The following is a 15,454-nucleotide window of genomic DNA, read 5'->3' on the forward strand; positions in this document are numbered from 1 at the left end:
TGAAGGTGGGGGCAGTGGTGGGAAGGAAAACCTCTTAAGGGTGGGAGGTATGAAACAGGAATCAGCATGGTCAGAGGAAACAGGCATCAACAGTGCAACCAACTGTCTCACCACAGAAGCATGGTTTGGGTGTGATCCATTATTCAATTTCACAGCTAAATAAATCAATGTCACAACCCTTCCTAGCTGCTAGTAGAGGCAAGAACTGGCAAGACTGGAAGGAAGCAAGCTGCCCTGCTGCTGGTGGCCGAAGCAGATAAATTGACTTTGTTTCCATCCTGTTTTCTGATGCTTCTGCCGTTTTCAGCCCCCATTTCAGCCTTTTTTCATACACCCTCGCTGTGCTGCCTTTCCATTGCTCGCCCAATGGAAGGCGTGCACACCAGGCTGCAGTGAGACGACCCACAGATCTATTTTCACCTTTATTCTATCTCCAGCTATTCCTGAGGGTCGGACAAAGTCCTACTTTGCTCAGCAAGTTAGAGGAGCGGAGGTTTCATTCATGGCCATTTGAGCAGCAGCTGTTTTATTTGCGCTGCCAAGCAATAGATGTTGGCTTGCAGCCACATCCGCCTTTTGCACCAGGGACAAAGTTGCTTCTAGCAACACGGGTCTCTGCCTCTGGCGCTGGGGTGTTATCTGAGCCAAGCTCACTGCATTTTCAGCTAAGGGAGCGAGTGGCCCTGCTGCTGAAGCCCTTGGTGAGTGTCTGTGAATTGTTTCATCCTTTCAAACTATACTTATAGCTAACTACCTCTCAGGGAAAACCGGCACTTCAAGCACACCTGGGCTTGGCTGCTCCGTAGTGGCTCCCCACTGCTGCCAACAAACAGTCAGAGCTGCGTTTCACTGCCTTCATCCTCCTTCATCTGGCAGAAAGCCCCATGCTGTCCCTCCAGCTCCACCTCCTCACAGGAACCAGCTCCCAGCACAGCAGGGAGCACCCCTGGGGAAAACAAGACACCTTTTACTTGTGCATGCTTGACATAGTCCCAACAGACCCGTTTTCCCAGTTTGACATTTCCATGCATTGATCCACTCACTGCTTCAGTTGCTGGGGCCAGAAATTTAGGCCAAATGGGCTGCAGGTGAATTTGGTTTTAGGGGTCTATTTGGTTACTGGGACAGAAATCCTCCTGAATTTAATAGAATTGATTTAGAGTCTCAACGTAGCTCAAACCTAGGCCTCTCCTCTTAGCGCAGAACCCTGCTTCGTAGCTGCACACCTCCAGCTGCAGGAGCTAGACCCCAGGCCACAATCACACCTGCAAGAGGCAACACATAGAGGCATCACCAAAACAAAGCCAAGTGTGATATCGCTGTCCCATGATGTTCCTCTTCTCAGACAAAGCCCACAAGCCACCGTAGCCAGAGAAATACGGTATCGGACTGACCCACCTCCCTCTCGGCCCCAGGATATACAGCCAATGTTGGTTTTAAGTGAATTGCACTGCTTCTTGCATTCATTCATAGGTGCACCCTGCTCAGCAGCCCCTGCGGGCAGAGTGCCATGGCAGCACACAGCCTTTCGCTCTTCTCTGCTGTGGATGGCCAGCGCTGTTAATTGCAAAAAAACCCAGCACAGCAGTAACTGAGAATTTCCCTTTTCTGGCTAAGATGGGATACGGATCATTCAAATTCTGCAGTACACCCACCAGACATCTAGCAAGAAACTGGAGCACACAACGTTGTTACAATGACAATTTACAGCAGCCCGGGAAAAACAAAGCACTAACTACACCCAGTGTGATTTGTGTCTGTGACTTCAAATGTTCAAGAAGGGAAAAAGGACGTTACACATCTACTGGGGCTGAAATTTCCTGAAAGATCTGCATGTCACATGCAGTCATCTGAGACAGCTTCAGCTCTAGCAACACACTGTGCCCCATACGGTGAAAAAGCACCAGCTACTGCTCTGACACCAGAGAGGCATGGCTACACGGTGCTGCTCAGGAGCCCTGCAACAAAGCCCTGTTTGAGCCTCCTGTGCATGCGACACTGTCCCGGAGCCAGGGACCGTGCATTGCACACTCCAGCTCTTAAGAGGGTTTGGCTTTGATCCTCTGCCAGATCCCATGGTCCCAGAAGCAGCAAACAATGCAGGCACCACACAAGGACAGGTCCCACATCCCTTCTCTGTTGAGCCTTGGGCTGGCCCCATTGCAGGGATGAGAAATTAAACTGGATTTGAGTCACAGGGGTTTGGAAAGGGAAAGGCAGAAACCAGCACATTCCCACTGTCAGCACACACTACGGAGCCAATATCCTTTGTGCACGTTTGTCCTCAAGCATCTGGCTTGCCAATAAATCTCAGATGCACGGATGGGAACCATCAGCCATGTCTCACCCACATGAAAGAGGAAGGTTTAGCATAAAGCTGGTCATTGCCTATGGCCTCAAAATGATTCATCCAAATAGAAAGAATGTGGTTTGGGTTTCGGGTTAATTAGCTACAGATTTTAAAGAGAGACAAGGCAGGGCGGAGCTGCTGGAATACTGGTATGAGCAAGTTAACAGCTCTGAAGGCACCGCGGTCCATCCTGAAATCACACCCTTCTCGGAAAAACAGAGAATGTGCCTCATAGAGGAGTGACAGCGTTATCAATGATACTGTCAGTCAAGGTGCTGGCAATCACCAAAGGAATGCCTACCCTGCTGTTGCGGCAAAGCCTGAAGTGTAACACGGAAACACCCACACTCCTTTGAAGACTGATGGCTGCAGCAGCACCAAACTTGTAACAGATGCAAATTCTGCCCAAGATTTAAACTTGCCCAAGCTGAGCTCTGGGCTGCCTCATCCAGGCAGTTCCCAGGGGGAATCTGTGCTGCAGGGATCCCTCTTGGACACGTTAACCCTGGATCTCCCTGATCCAGGCTCTTTTGTCTTTCTTGAAGTAATTCCTACTGGTCTGACACATGATTATGGCTGCAGCACAGTACAGTGCAATTAGAAAATAAAAATTAAACCCACTTCTCTGGAAGCAGCTCCTCCTAACTTCTGGCCTAGACTGTCCCTCTCAGTTGTCCCCCACTTTGATGCCATTTCTTGCTGCTGAAAAATACGTAGAAAGGGACATGACGTGACTTGCCTTGCTCTAGCAGCAGACAGCAAGGTCTGAAAGCGCACGGGGGCACTGACCTCCAGCGGCCGCGGCAGCCGAGCTCCCCGCAAGCCGAACAGAGCAGAAGCAGACAGTAAGAAATATTGCCGTAAAGGAATTGCAAGCAATAGCTTATACACACACACTTTAAAACTTCATGCGCTAACACATCAGTCTGTTACTCCCCATAAAGCTCAAGTCTTATTTTAAAACACTGGTGTGCCTGTAAGTTTTCGATTATTTACATACATCAGGAAAAACAGAAAAACTTTTGGTTTTCCACTTAAGTTCCAGTTTGTGCCACAACCCAGATGTCAACTGCACTTCAGAGACTGACAAATGCAGACTGTACCCTGCCGACTCCTGTACACAAGGAACCTGGGTCCTCCAAAGATTCTTTGATAGACAAAGCCTTATCACTGTGTGATTCCCAGGCTGCGCCACTGGCACTGTCATCCAACACCAGGTGAGGGTTTTCCTCAGCACTGACTACAGCCCCGGATTCTGATGACAAACATCATCCCTCTTCCTTTAGAGAGCACCGACCCAAGTCCCAGTTCTCCTCCTTTCTCCCCAGTTTTGCATCTGTTCTAATCTCTAGAAATTATTTAAGGTTACAGCTTTTGGGCTTCCTCGGAGTGGGGATTTTACCAGGAAACGCAACTTGCTGACTCTGGAGCTGGGAAGCACTGTACCAGCCAGAGGCTATGGGATGGTGTAGGGAGCGAGGGCTGCCAAACTGGCACAAGCACTACAGAGAAAGTTTCTATTTTTGTTATACTTGTTCCAAATAGGAACTGATACTGTCTGGGACAGAGCCAGGCATGTCTCAGACTGGCACCATGCAAAGTACCTACTTGCTAATTACAAGCAAATTTGTTAGGTTCACTCTCTTGCTAGCATGCAGAGTTCAAACATTTTGAGACCAGCTGATTTCTTCCTAGGTGCTCACCTCACTGGCAAGGTCTGCAGCTATTAGCATCCTCCACTTAACACCTCCTATGCTCCATTCCTCTCCTTTGGAAAACCATCGGAGTGTTGTTCACATGGCACGTTATTTCTGTCCAAGGTAGAAAACGAGCAGCACATGAGAAGTGGCTGCTGCCTTGAGATTTAGTTCAAACAGAAAATAATAATAATTTTTTTAAAAAAAAAAGATATAAAGGCAGTTTTTAAGTGTTCTTTTTTTATTGCTAGAAGTTGGTTTCAGTCCTATTGCAGCTCTGAAAATCCTTCAGTGGAGAAACATTGCAATCATTGTAAAAATCATCATTTGGTGTGCTAAGATCAAGTTTACAATTAATCAAGAGTGCACAGTTCAACATAATATTAACATTTAACCATCAACTTTACAAATAAAATAAAGACTACAAAGATGTTGCTACTGCAGTATGAACAGTAAAGGAATTATTTACAGTGTTTACACCCTAACAAAAAACAAAACCAAACTCTTCCCCAACAAAATGGTCAATTTAACCATGGACCATGATTATTTATTAAACCTTTACAGTGCAAGGTGGGCCTAGAAACCAGACCTAAGACTAAAGAGCATCAAGAGAGTTCACAGCTCCAAGTGAGATGCACGCAGTTATGCTGGGATCTACCTCCATGAGAGATTTCCTTCCAGATACACACACAGAAATGGAATTTGAAATAAACATTTCTAAAGTGCTCCAATTTATTTCAGTACAAAAATATAAAAAACTGATTTATAAACATGGCACAAATGTTATGAACCAGAGCTCACACAAATGGTATTTGATGAAGCACACACTGACGGTAAATGATAAAGAGCCGCCAGTGGTTACAAAGTCATTGGGTCTGGCCTCAAAAGAGAGAGCAGGGGAGAAGGCTTGTCTTTTACCTATTCAGCAAGAACGCCAGGCAAGGATAGCACACACGTACCCTGGCGTCAAGATTATTTTCTTGTAAAGGCGAGAACTGCTGGGGAAGACAACAAAACGCTCCAAATTCCCTTGCACAGGGGTACAACACACAGGGTCTCCACTGAGCAGCACCGGGGAGCCTGAGCTCCTGTTCTGAAAAGTTCAAAGTAGAAGTGAAATGAAGGATGTATTTTTAACCCTTTCCCAGTTTAAGTTTCAACTTCCATTGTAAATGCAAATGACAAACACCAAGTTCCATGTACACAGGATCATCTGACTATTACTCAGAAAGACAAAACTGTCCGCAAATAATTTAGAATTACTCCTACCTTTGCACAAATGATATTACCTTGATGAGCAAGCGTCTCTAGAAATACCAATTCTTCTGCCTCACACTGGGAAATGATTAGCAATCTCAATTTGTGGGACATGCCACAACTACAATCCACAGATAGCACAGTTAGAAACTAGGAAAGCATTTACAGTGCACACAGGGCAGATGTGCTCAGTACTAGTGAACATGGAGGGATCCTCAGTCTGAAATACAAAATGACCATATTCCAGATGGGAAGGGAAAGAGGAAGCATCCTTTACACCAGTTAAAATGGAAAATCAGAACCACAGAGACAGCCTCTACATTGCAACATCACAATATTGAAGGACAAACATGACAATTTTAAGGCTGTGACACAAAGCAAAGAAGGTGGCAGTTCAAAGCTCGTGCTTTCTTCCACACCCCAGCTCAGAAAGAAGCCAAAAGGCACCTGGGAGGCACAGAATTTTGAACTGTCTAATCCTCAGGTATCACTTAAAAGGAATCTTTATCTGAAGTAATCAAAAAGTCAAATGGAAAGGATATGACTCTGAATCAACAGCAGGTTACTTAGCCCAGGACACAGCAGTATTTTGCAAACGACTTCACCTAGAAGAGTTATTTTTCTAGGAACGAGATTTGAGTAGAGTCCAAAACTAGCTCACTCAGCTGGAGTAATCTGATAACAGCTTCACAGACTCAGTTTTGCAGAAGCGATGACCCGTTATTCATCTTCCCCTCAGTCTTCTACAAATAATTTTACCATACTCTGGTGTGGTAAATGCTGCACTAGCAATAAGATATCACAGAATTCGCTAATTCTACAACCTTCTCCAAGCTGGGTATGGTACTGAACAGGATGCCACATGAATACCTAGTATGGCACTTCAATGATTTTGACCCAAGTGAAAGAAGATGCAGTCCCTGTTCCAGGTGAAAACAGTCTTCATAAAGCTAGCTGCAGCTAGACATGTGTATTGAGGACAAATAATGACTTTCAAGGTAATTTCCCAGTTACAGATTGAAAACCCATATTTCAAGGAGCTCTTGGGGTGTTGAACCAACAGCCTAGCCTGTAACAGTCCTGGATCCATTTGCTAACAGCCGTAACTTATTTGAAGCACTGCTGACTGAGTATTAAAACAATTATGTTTTAATTAAAACATTAAAAGAAATGAGGCCTTGCTGCAGACTTTATTTTCTAGATGTCACTGTTTTGTATCTAAGTTCATTCATTGCACAGAAGAAGAAGAAGACGACAGTAGCCAAACCAACCTCTTCAGTCCATAGAACACTCTGTCCCATACTTTAGGACAGACACAAAATTAAGCTAAATAAATGTTTCAAAAATTTTTTTTTTCCAATACCCAAACAGAGACATCTCTCTTTGGTTGAGGTGGTTTAATTCCACTGATGCAACTTAGCTTTCCTTCTAAAAACCTGGTAATTTAAGGCAACAGGATCATAGTTTACACTAGGAGTGGCCCCAACCACAGCACAAAGGAGAGAATGTACAGTGAAACAGCAGAATGCACAGAATGTTTACAGTAGAAATTGCATGGGTGTCAGAGATGACTGGAGTCTCCCCATCAACCAGCTCAAAAATCAGTCCTACAGAGCTGCTGGATCTCACAAGCTGGCTTAATCAGAAGTTACATTCATTTTAAGAAGAATTCCCCTCCTTTCCAACCTAGCTTTTAAGGAATGCAAAAAATGAATCCAGGGTAGAACCATGTTCTAACCATCATCAACATCGTATCATAACAATGCAAAAATCATTATGTTCCCTACACTGTTTTCTGCAAATCTAGCCGCTGATAATCTGTGTAAATTCTGCAGTGCTGATGATTTACCAAGCAGTCCTTTGGTATGACAGTTAATCATGTCTAATTTCAGAGCAATAATTTGCTCGGAGGTGGGGGAGTATCACCAGTGTGGTAAGAAGCCAGATGGTTTGGAGTTCCCTCTCCTTGAATTCAGTGCCATTGCTTCAGGTTTATACCAGCATCACTCAGTGAAGAAAAAACCCCTTAAATCCAACAAGTGTTACAGCAAGGAGTGCTTGCTCCCTAAGACCAATTCAGTATTTTCTAGCTTATCTTTCCCCTCACACTGACTACTAAATTTAGATTTCTCTATTTCTTCTCTGAACACAATAACCCACATTATCACCACTTGAAAATAACCGCTGTATTTTTTGCTGAAAATTTATAATGTTTCCTGCACTACAGAAATATTTAAAAATACTTTCAAGCAAAGTGAAGTTAAGGCCTTAAAGAATTTTACTAATGTCACATAGGGCCTAACTGCTGAGACAGCATCAGTGATTTAAGGAGACTGACACATTGCCATTCGATGCCATTCCCACATGACTGGATGGAGAACTGACTAGGCATTCCATTCACTGGTGCTAAAAATCACTTTAAACCAGAGTTAAAGATACAGAAAAAATATATTCTCAATCGTGTTCTGAAAAGTATTAACCCAGGTTTTTAAGCTCTGAGATACTGATTCCTTTAATTCTGTAATAAAACCCTCTAAAAAATCTCTCCTGTGCACAATATATCTGACTGGTCACATTCAACATATATTGGAATACACATCCTTAGGCGATGTGTGTAATAAAGAACTGAGATACAGAGTGAAGTAATACAACACAACAAAATGACTGTGCAAATTACTACAAAGAGAAATAATGCCTTTTGCTCAGAACACTTAATGTCATCACCATTCCATGATTAAGAACTGACCCATTTAACAAGAGGTATCAAAGCTGGTTTAGCTATAAGCAGCTAAACCAGCACAGGTTTTAGCCAGGAGTATTTTTTTTTTTTTTTAGTATTTCTTTTTTTTTTTCTTTTTTTTCCAATTTTAAAACCAAATAGTTCTGATTCCCTTCATTCCTAACACAGTGCTGCAGAGAAGTCTCTGCAGTAACAGCAGCTTTGATATCTTCCTAGTACTTGGAGTAAAGTCCCAACAAGTTAACAAACAAAAGATGCAGAAAACTTAGGATTAAACAAGACAATAAATTACTGTATTCAAATGTTTCTTATACATGTCTTCAGCAAAGAATAAAATCTAAGTCTCTAAGCCCATTCTGAACCAGCTCACGAGTTTTGCTTGGGAACCCGTACTGCTGTCACTAACATGAAGAGCAACCCAGTGTCTCCAAGGAGACAGGTATCCCTGCAAGCTAATGGCCAATGAAATGTGCATTTAGTCCAGCTCTTCATTACCGCTGTATATTCTCACATGTCCAGCCCTTCTCATCCACAAGCAGGTGGAGCTCCTGACCCTTGAAGACTCTGTAAAGAAGCTTACCTTCTCTCTTCCACTGTACCTCGCCACTGAGCATGTCCTCCACTGAATTCACTAAAGAAACAGACAGATTAGTCTAGCTTCTCTGAGCCGGTATCACAACATCTGTCATGCCTGGCTGTAAGGAGACTGGCTTACTAGTCAACTAGTTATCAACACACTATTAGCATTACCCATTACTGACCGTTTACCTGTGAAAATGGTTTTAAAAATTTGCAGCCATTTTTGGGCCTACTACTAAAATTTTTACATAAAAATCTGGGCAGTTCAACCAATATAACAATGTACAAGATGGTGCCCACGAAGAGTGTACATTCTCCAAAAAGAGCACATTACAATAAACGGCAGCATTTTGATATGCTCTGAATTTATATACCCATGCCATGTGTCAATACATTTCCACGTCTGGAGAATTTTAAAGCAAATTGTTACTACTGTGTCCTCATTCTGACCTGCTGGCAGAAAAGCCAACAAAGTAGAATGGTAATCCTGGTCTGGTCCTTGCTAGTAGTAACAGGGCAGGGATGAAAAGACATCCATGTCAGGTCTGTGTCACGTTGCACACTGGGGCCTGAGTTCTTGAAACAGTAAGTCAGAAGATGAATCTTTAAATGGAAAGAATTAGAAGAAAATTACATCTTCTTTGCTGGTATCATCTTGCACATTTAACAGACTCGGCTGAGGGGTCACCAGGGTCTGAACGTTAACGTTACTGGGTTTGAACAGGTTCGCTGAGGCAGATGAAAGTGCTTCCGGCTGAGCATCTGTAGGGCCATACAATTCTATAGAAAAAAATGGAAGAAGACATATTCATGACACTGCACAGAGACATGCATTTCCATGAGCATGCAAGTTGGGCAAGACATACCTGGCTGGAATGCAGTGGTCTGGCTGCTTGGGAGAACTGGACTTGCTGATCGCCTGCCTCTCAGGACACCCTCCTCTCGTCCAACAAGCCTCGGGGGAAGTAGCTGCTTCTGATCAACAGATGCTAAAGAAAGTATTTTACCAATCAGTATTTGAGGCTAGCAGTAATTCACCAATTTCACTATTTCATGCTGGGGCCCACTGTACTGAAAATTTTACATATCCAAGGAAGCTGCTATACCACACAGAGCTGGTGCTTCTCTTGCAAGTTACTTAAATTTTCTCTTCAGCTGTTTAGACCATTAATACTTTCTCTCTCCTCTCCTTGAGGACTTCTAATTCAGTTACTAGCAGGCCCTGACAATCACAGATTTAAAACCTAGTATTACAAAGCACAGAAGAGGGGAAAAAAATATCTTTGTCCCTAGCATTCAAATAGCAACGGCTATTTGTGCTACTTTTAACACACAGGACTGTGATGAACTTCTCTCTGTGCTCTCCATTTCACAGCTGCTCAGCAGCACAGTACATTAATTCTGGTGTTACAGCCTCTCAGTTTCTTAATTTCAACAATAAAAGCAATTCATTAAACAGTTACTCTGGATCCAAAGAACTCCTCTCAGTACACATTCCTTACACATCACAAAACCCAAATTCAATACACAGTATTTTGCCTCTGGTGCAGAAAGTCTTGTTCTATTTTACTGCAAGATCTGCAGACAGGCGTAACAAGCATGCATGCCACTAATGCTCACGAGAGAATAGAGACCAATATATTTGTGTTTTATATCTTTCACATAAATTACAGAAAAACACCATTAAGTAAATTTCCACTACAGAGATCATTATGTAAGAGCTATTAAAAATAAACTTGGGGAGATGTGGTATTAGAGCTTTATTTTCCCATTTAACAGCATCTGGTATTCAGGGTAAGATCCTATGAGGCTTCATTTATGTGCAAAAACATAAGCAAGTTTGCAAATGTACTAAACTTTAGGCACAACAGAGACAGACATTGCTACAGTAAGCGAAAGACTTTCCCCCTCCCTTCCCGAGCCAGGTTTGGCCCTGAGGCTGCTGTCGTAGCATAGGCTCAAGTGATGGGTAAGCCTGCCAAGTCTGAACCCTACACAAAGCTAAAAAGATAGTTTTGTAACTTAAAATTAGTCATTCTCCTAAGATGGCAGTAAGGCTATTTTAAGCGGTAGAGAAAAAATGGTTTTTACTGCATCTGTCATTGGCAAAGATCACTACTTTAGTACCTAGCAGTCAGCAGCAGAAATTACATCATGACAGCATGACTGTATTTTTACTTGCTTCTATTTGTGACAAAATTAGCCCTTTTGAACTCTACAACATGGACTACACCTCAATTCTGGCCTGGAAATCTGTATTTAATGACTGACTGGTGCTAAGAAAGGCATCGCCTTCAATGTTGTTACAACTCCGGACAGATAGTGAGAAAAGGGTAAGCCAGCCTCAAAACATTTTGCTCACGCAGAACAAGCTTCCCGCTGCACCGTTTTCCTTTAACACTACAGTTAGGCAAGAGGATTTTACATCCAGATTTACAACCTCTCATCACCATTCTGTCCCGTTGGATTACAGAACTCCATTGTCCACATTATCCCTTTGGGCTATATTTCCAATTTATAGAGTATACACATGGAACTCCTAACTTCAAGATTTTAAGAGTCTACTGACTGCAGTAATCACACTAACAATTTGTAGCATATTAATTTCTGGGTTCCACAGGGGTAGCCAGAGGTTTAAATGGCAGCATTCTTTCTCCCTGTGATGCTGGTAAAGATTAGAAATGCATTTAAATACACTTACCTGAACTGTCTGTCCTATGAGATGCTTTGTTCTTCCCACCTTTCTCTTTGCTTCCTTTTACAAAAGTGGCCAGTTTAGTAGGAATCTGCTGCTGGACTGCAGCTGGTTTCTGTATCTGGTTAGTTGCACTCAGAAGATGTATTGGCACTTCATTCTTCAATGCAAGAACTGGACGATTCTCCAGGGTGGTACTGTCCCTGCGAACCAAGTCTGGCCGTTCCAGGTAATCCATCCCGGAGACGCTCACTCTCACAGAGGATTTCAAGATGGGGAGAGATGGTTCCAACCCTTCTCCATTGAAGCTGACAGAATGACTTAGCATCTGGTTCTATGTGAGGAAAAAATCATTCTAGGTCAAACAGGTATCTTCACCCTCTCAGATACAAGGAGAGACCACCCTCAGCCCTGAGAGCACAACGCACTTTCTAGTGAAAAATATGACAGGTTAAACTAAGCCTAAAGCATGCTGGAAAACAGAAGGAAAAGCAAGATTGTAAGACCTTGAACACTGAAAAGAACCTCAGCAGCTCCAGACTGCTTAATACTGCACCTGGCAAAGGAGTGCAGGAGCAGACAATACTAGGTGATGACAGGACGGACAGAAAGCAGGACTTTCAGACAGTAACGAATGAACCAATTTAATCAGACCCCAAAATTCCTATTTTCAAACACAAGAAATGTTTTTAGAAGTCAACTGTACAAAATGCTGTCAATGTAGCACATCTTCTGCAATCAATTGTTTGCAATAGGGCAGTTCCTGTATTTAAAAAAAAATAATCCCCAGTCAGCCACATTAAACCCCCCCCATTCTCTGTTTCTATGTTTTTTAAAAAAGTACTCTCTTTACAAAATGTCTGGGTGGAATTTCACAGACACTGGGGAACTGCCAAGCTCCGATCTCTCTGACAGTAGCCATCACCAGCTATTTCAGATGATGGTTCAAGGAGCCCAGTGAAAAGAAAACATGTAGTAGCGCCGGAAAAAGGACAACCGTTGTTCAGAAGCAAGCAGGGTAACAGAAGTAAAACTCCAAGAAAATTAATTCCTCACCTGTCCCATTTCTGGGGAGAACGTGCCTGACACTGTGTTCTGCTTCTTCAGCTTCCTTAGCTGATCTAGACGCTCCTTCTCTTTCTCGACCGCTCTCTGAGCTTCCCGCAGTCTCTCCAGGTCATGCTGATAGGCCTCTCGCTGCCTCTCGAGTTCTTCCCTCTCCTGATTCAACTTCTCTCTCAGTTGCCGAGTCTCCTCTTCACGCTCCTGCAGCCAAGCTTCTGTGCTTTCAAATTCCCTCTGCTGCCGACTTCTTTCCCGTTCCAGGCGTTGCTGCTCCAGCTTCAGCTGGTTCTGAAGTTTCTGTACATTCATCAGTTCTTCTCTCTGTTTTTCAAAGTTCCGCTGTTTCTCCTGCTCTAGCAGCAGATTGCCTCGTGTAGACTGCAGTCGATACTGCTTCTCCCGGTCTACCATGGTGGCACGCTGCAGCTCAATGTAGCTATCCTGCTGAGATATCACTGCCTGGAGGGGAAATAAGATGTTCGGCATAAGGCATATGGGTTCAAAAAACATGCACAGCTAAACAAAAGACAATGCCATCTACCAGGTTAGATCACAGAGACTTTTGTCTTCATGAGCAGATCAAACTTCCAGCTTGTACAGCCCATTGTGACTAACACGATACTGAAGATGGCTAAGCAAGTAAGTTACACTTATGTGTATCAAAATTAATTACTTGCACCTAGAATTCTTACTCTGAATCCAATCAGTCAAAATATTGCTGACTACAAGATTATAGTAAAAACAACTAATACATACACATGTGTATATCAACAACAATTTAAAGACGAAACGTGCACAGAGAGCAGATGGAGCTCAAAGTAGCAAAAGAACAGCATTTAAGCAAGTAGGAAAAAAGAAAAAATTACTTAAGACAACAGATCTAACACTTCCTTCAAAATACCGGACACAATGTTTGTTTCCTTGAGTCTCAGGTCTTAAAATCTGCAGCTCACTCTAGCTTTACGGGATGTTTTCAAGGTAGCTCCTCTCAACACCTGCATAAATTTGATTACAATTAATACCTAACAAACCTCTTGGATAATAAATAGTGGTTTACCTGAAGACTGAAGAGCAACTGTAACAGCGTTTGTATCCTTTGGACAAGCTGAAGAGGAGGGGAGGCAGGGGGAAGAAAGACAGACATTAGACACTTGAAGAGAGCTCTGCTTTGATGCATGACTTTATTATTTTTAAGCAGTGAATGTAAATGGTATGTGTACAAACCCACACACAATGGGTGCATGGTTACAAGAGTACTCTAACACAGGAACAGCCAACAGAGCAATATGCAGGCACAGTGAATTTCAGTGTATTAGTCCTTGCGCAGATGTGAATCAGTGCCCAGCAAATATCACTGGGATTACAGCGTGCAATCTTCATCATCAGTTTTCTTCACATGCGCTACTTAATGATAACTTCCTCCCATGCTCCAGCACTGAATCACTACGCAGGTATAGCACTCATGGGAAACTCAAGAGGCAAGTTTTGTCAGTGAGCTGCGAAGCCAGCTCTTTGAAACGCTTGTCTACATACCCAGAGCCCGGCTTTGTTCTCTAATGGGCATTTTATCTCTGTATTCATAATCATAGAATCATAGAATGGTTTGAGTTGGAAGGGACCTTAAAAATCACCTAGTTCAAACGCCCCTGCCATGGACAGGGAGTTAATAATGCATTGAATCATGAGGTAAAGGATGTTAATGTGCCTGTGGTTCCATAGATATTAAAGATACTAAGATTTTTGGTGGTGGTTTTGTTTTGGGGTTTTTTTTGTTTGTTTTGTTTTTGCATGCTATAATATGGCTATTTGCCATTCAATTTTGTAACAGCAGAAGTAATGTACCTGAGACTCTATGGTCAGCTGAAAACCACTGCTGTCATCCAGCCTTGTTACATCACTCTGTAAAAAAGACAAAACCAACATCTGTGCTTGAGACACTTGTCAGGCATTGGTAGTGCTGCCAGAACAAGTTGGAAGGGTTCGTCTCAGGAGGGAACAGATTTACTGACGGAGCACAGATTGCTCCCATACTCTGAAGGACACACATCAAAAATACTTAAAGGCCAGGCTGAAACAGGTGCATGGTGATTAAAGCTAGCATTAATGGTACAGCATCAAATGAACAAATCTGAAACCCAATTAGCATGCCTCTCAAGTGTTAAGCTATCCACTCGCCCCACAAAACATCCTTAATGGAGCCTAGTAATTTGACAGACACAACTCTGTTACAGCCTAGCCCTACCAGCTATTACCACTTTTAACTTCGCAAGATGTGTCCTGCACCACTCTTATCAAGAGGAACATGAGGAAATGCATTTAAATCATGCGTAAGCCCAACGTACGGTTTGCAATCCTTCTTCTGCATCAGAAGGGAGGTCAGGGAGCTGCACATCTGAACCTAGTGCAGGGCCTCGCCAGTCCCACTGTCTCTGGTCACCACCACTGTTCTTCCTAAAACCACCACCTGAGGGAAGAGTGGAGGATGAATAGCTCACAACAGCACAGGGCCTGTGACAACTCACTGCACAACAGAGAAAGCAGAAAAAAATTGTGGCTTTGAAGTTAGAGCCAATATGCAACTGCATGGCTTCTCCATGATGATTCAAAATGGAAGAGCAGATGACAGTGATGAGGTAGGACTGCTCAAAAAAGTATAAAACCTGAAGGAGAGTGGGTTAAGATAGAGTGACAGTGAGTTCAGATTACGTTATACTATTTTAAGCAAAGCAACCACAATGCACGCATGAAAGTGATCGTCTGTGGCTACCAGAAATGCAAGCTCGTAACATGGAATAGTTGTTAGCAGAAAAATTCTATTCAAAGCAGCACCACTGGAAGCGTGGAAGGAGGTAGGGGGAGATGGGATATAAATATACTGTATAAAGCACTTATGGTATGACATACATATATAGCCTTTCAGAGACAACAGAAAGTATTCTACAGATTAACAATCACTGAAATAAAGATCATTTTATTTTTCAGTAATGCATGAAGCAAAAATAGAGATAAATAGTATCTAGTGTTTCCATTCAATTAATGAACTGATAAATCATGTGTGCTAAAAGAGCAAT

General features: G+C 42.9%; 1 protein-coding gene across 5 annotated transcripts in view; it reads right to left on the reverse strand.

Moving 5' to 3' along the window:
• Positions 1 to 4,267: 4,267 nt before the first annotated feature.
• The window catches only part of ARHGEF18 (Rho/Rac guanine nucleotide exchange factor 18), a 52,340-nt gene continuing 41,153 nt past the window's right edge, over positions 4,268 to 15,454 (reverse strand). For all 5 annotated transcript variants that reach the window (XM_027796246.2, XM_055804509.1, XM_055804510.1 and 2 more), the window contains 7 exons: positions 14,726 to 14,847; positions 14,226 to 14,282; positions 13,441 to 13,488; positions 12,375 to 12,842; positions 11,325 to 11,652; positions 9,490 to 9,612; positions 4,268 to 9,403 (listed from right to left, as the gene is read on the reverse strand). In XM_027796246.2, coding sequence (XP_027652047.1) covers positions 9,243 to 9,403; positions 9,490 to 9,612; positions 11,325 to 11,652; positions 12,375 to 12,842; positions 13,441 to 13,488; positions 14,226 to 14,282; positions 14,726 to 14,847 — 1,307 coding nt within the window. In that variant the 3' untranslated portion in view covers positions 4,268 to 9,242. The remainder of the gene's footprint in view (positions 9,404 to 9,489; positions 9,613 to 11,324; positions 11,653 to 12,374; positions 12,843 to 13,440; positions 13,489 to 14,225; positions 14,283 to 14,725; positions 14,848 to 15,454) is intronic.

Source organism: Falco peregrinus, chromosome 5, assembly GCF_023634155.1.
Source record: "Falco peregrinus isolate bFalPer1 chromosome 5, bFalPer1.pri, whole genome shotgun sequence".
NCBI classification, from domain to species: Eukaryota; Metazoa; Chordata; class Aves; order Falconiformes; family Falconidae; genus Falco; species Falco peregrinus.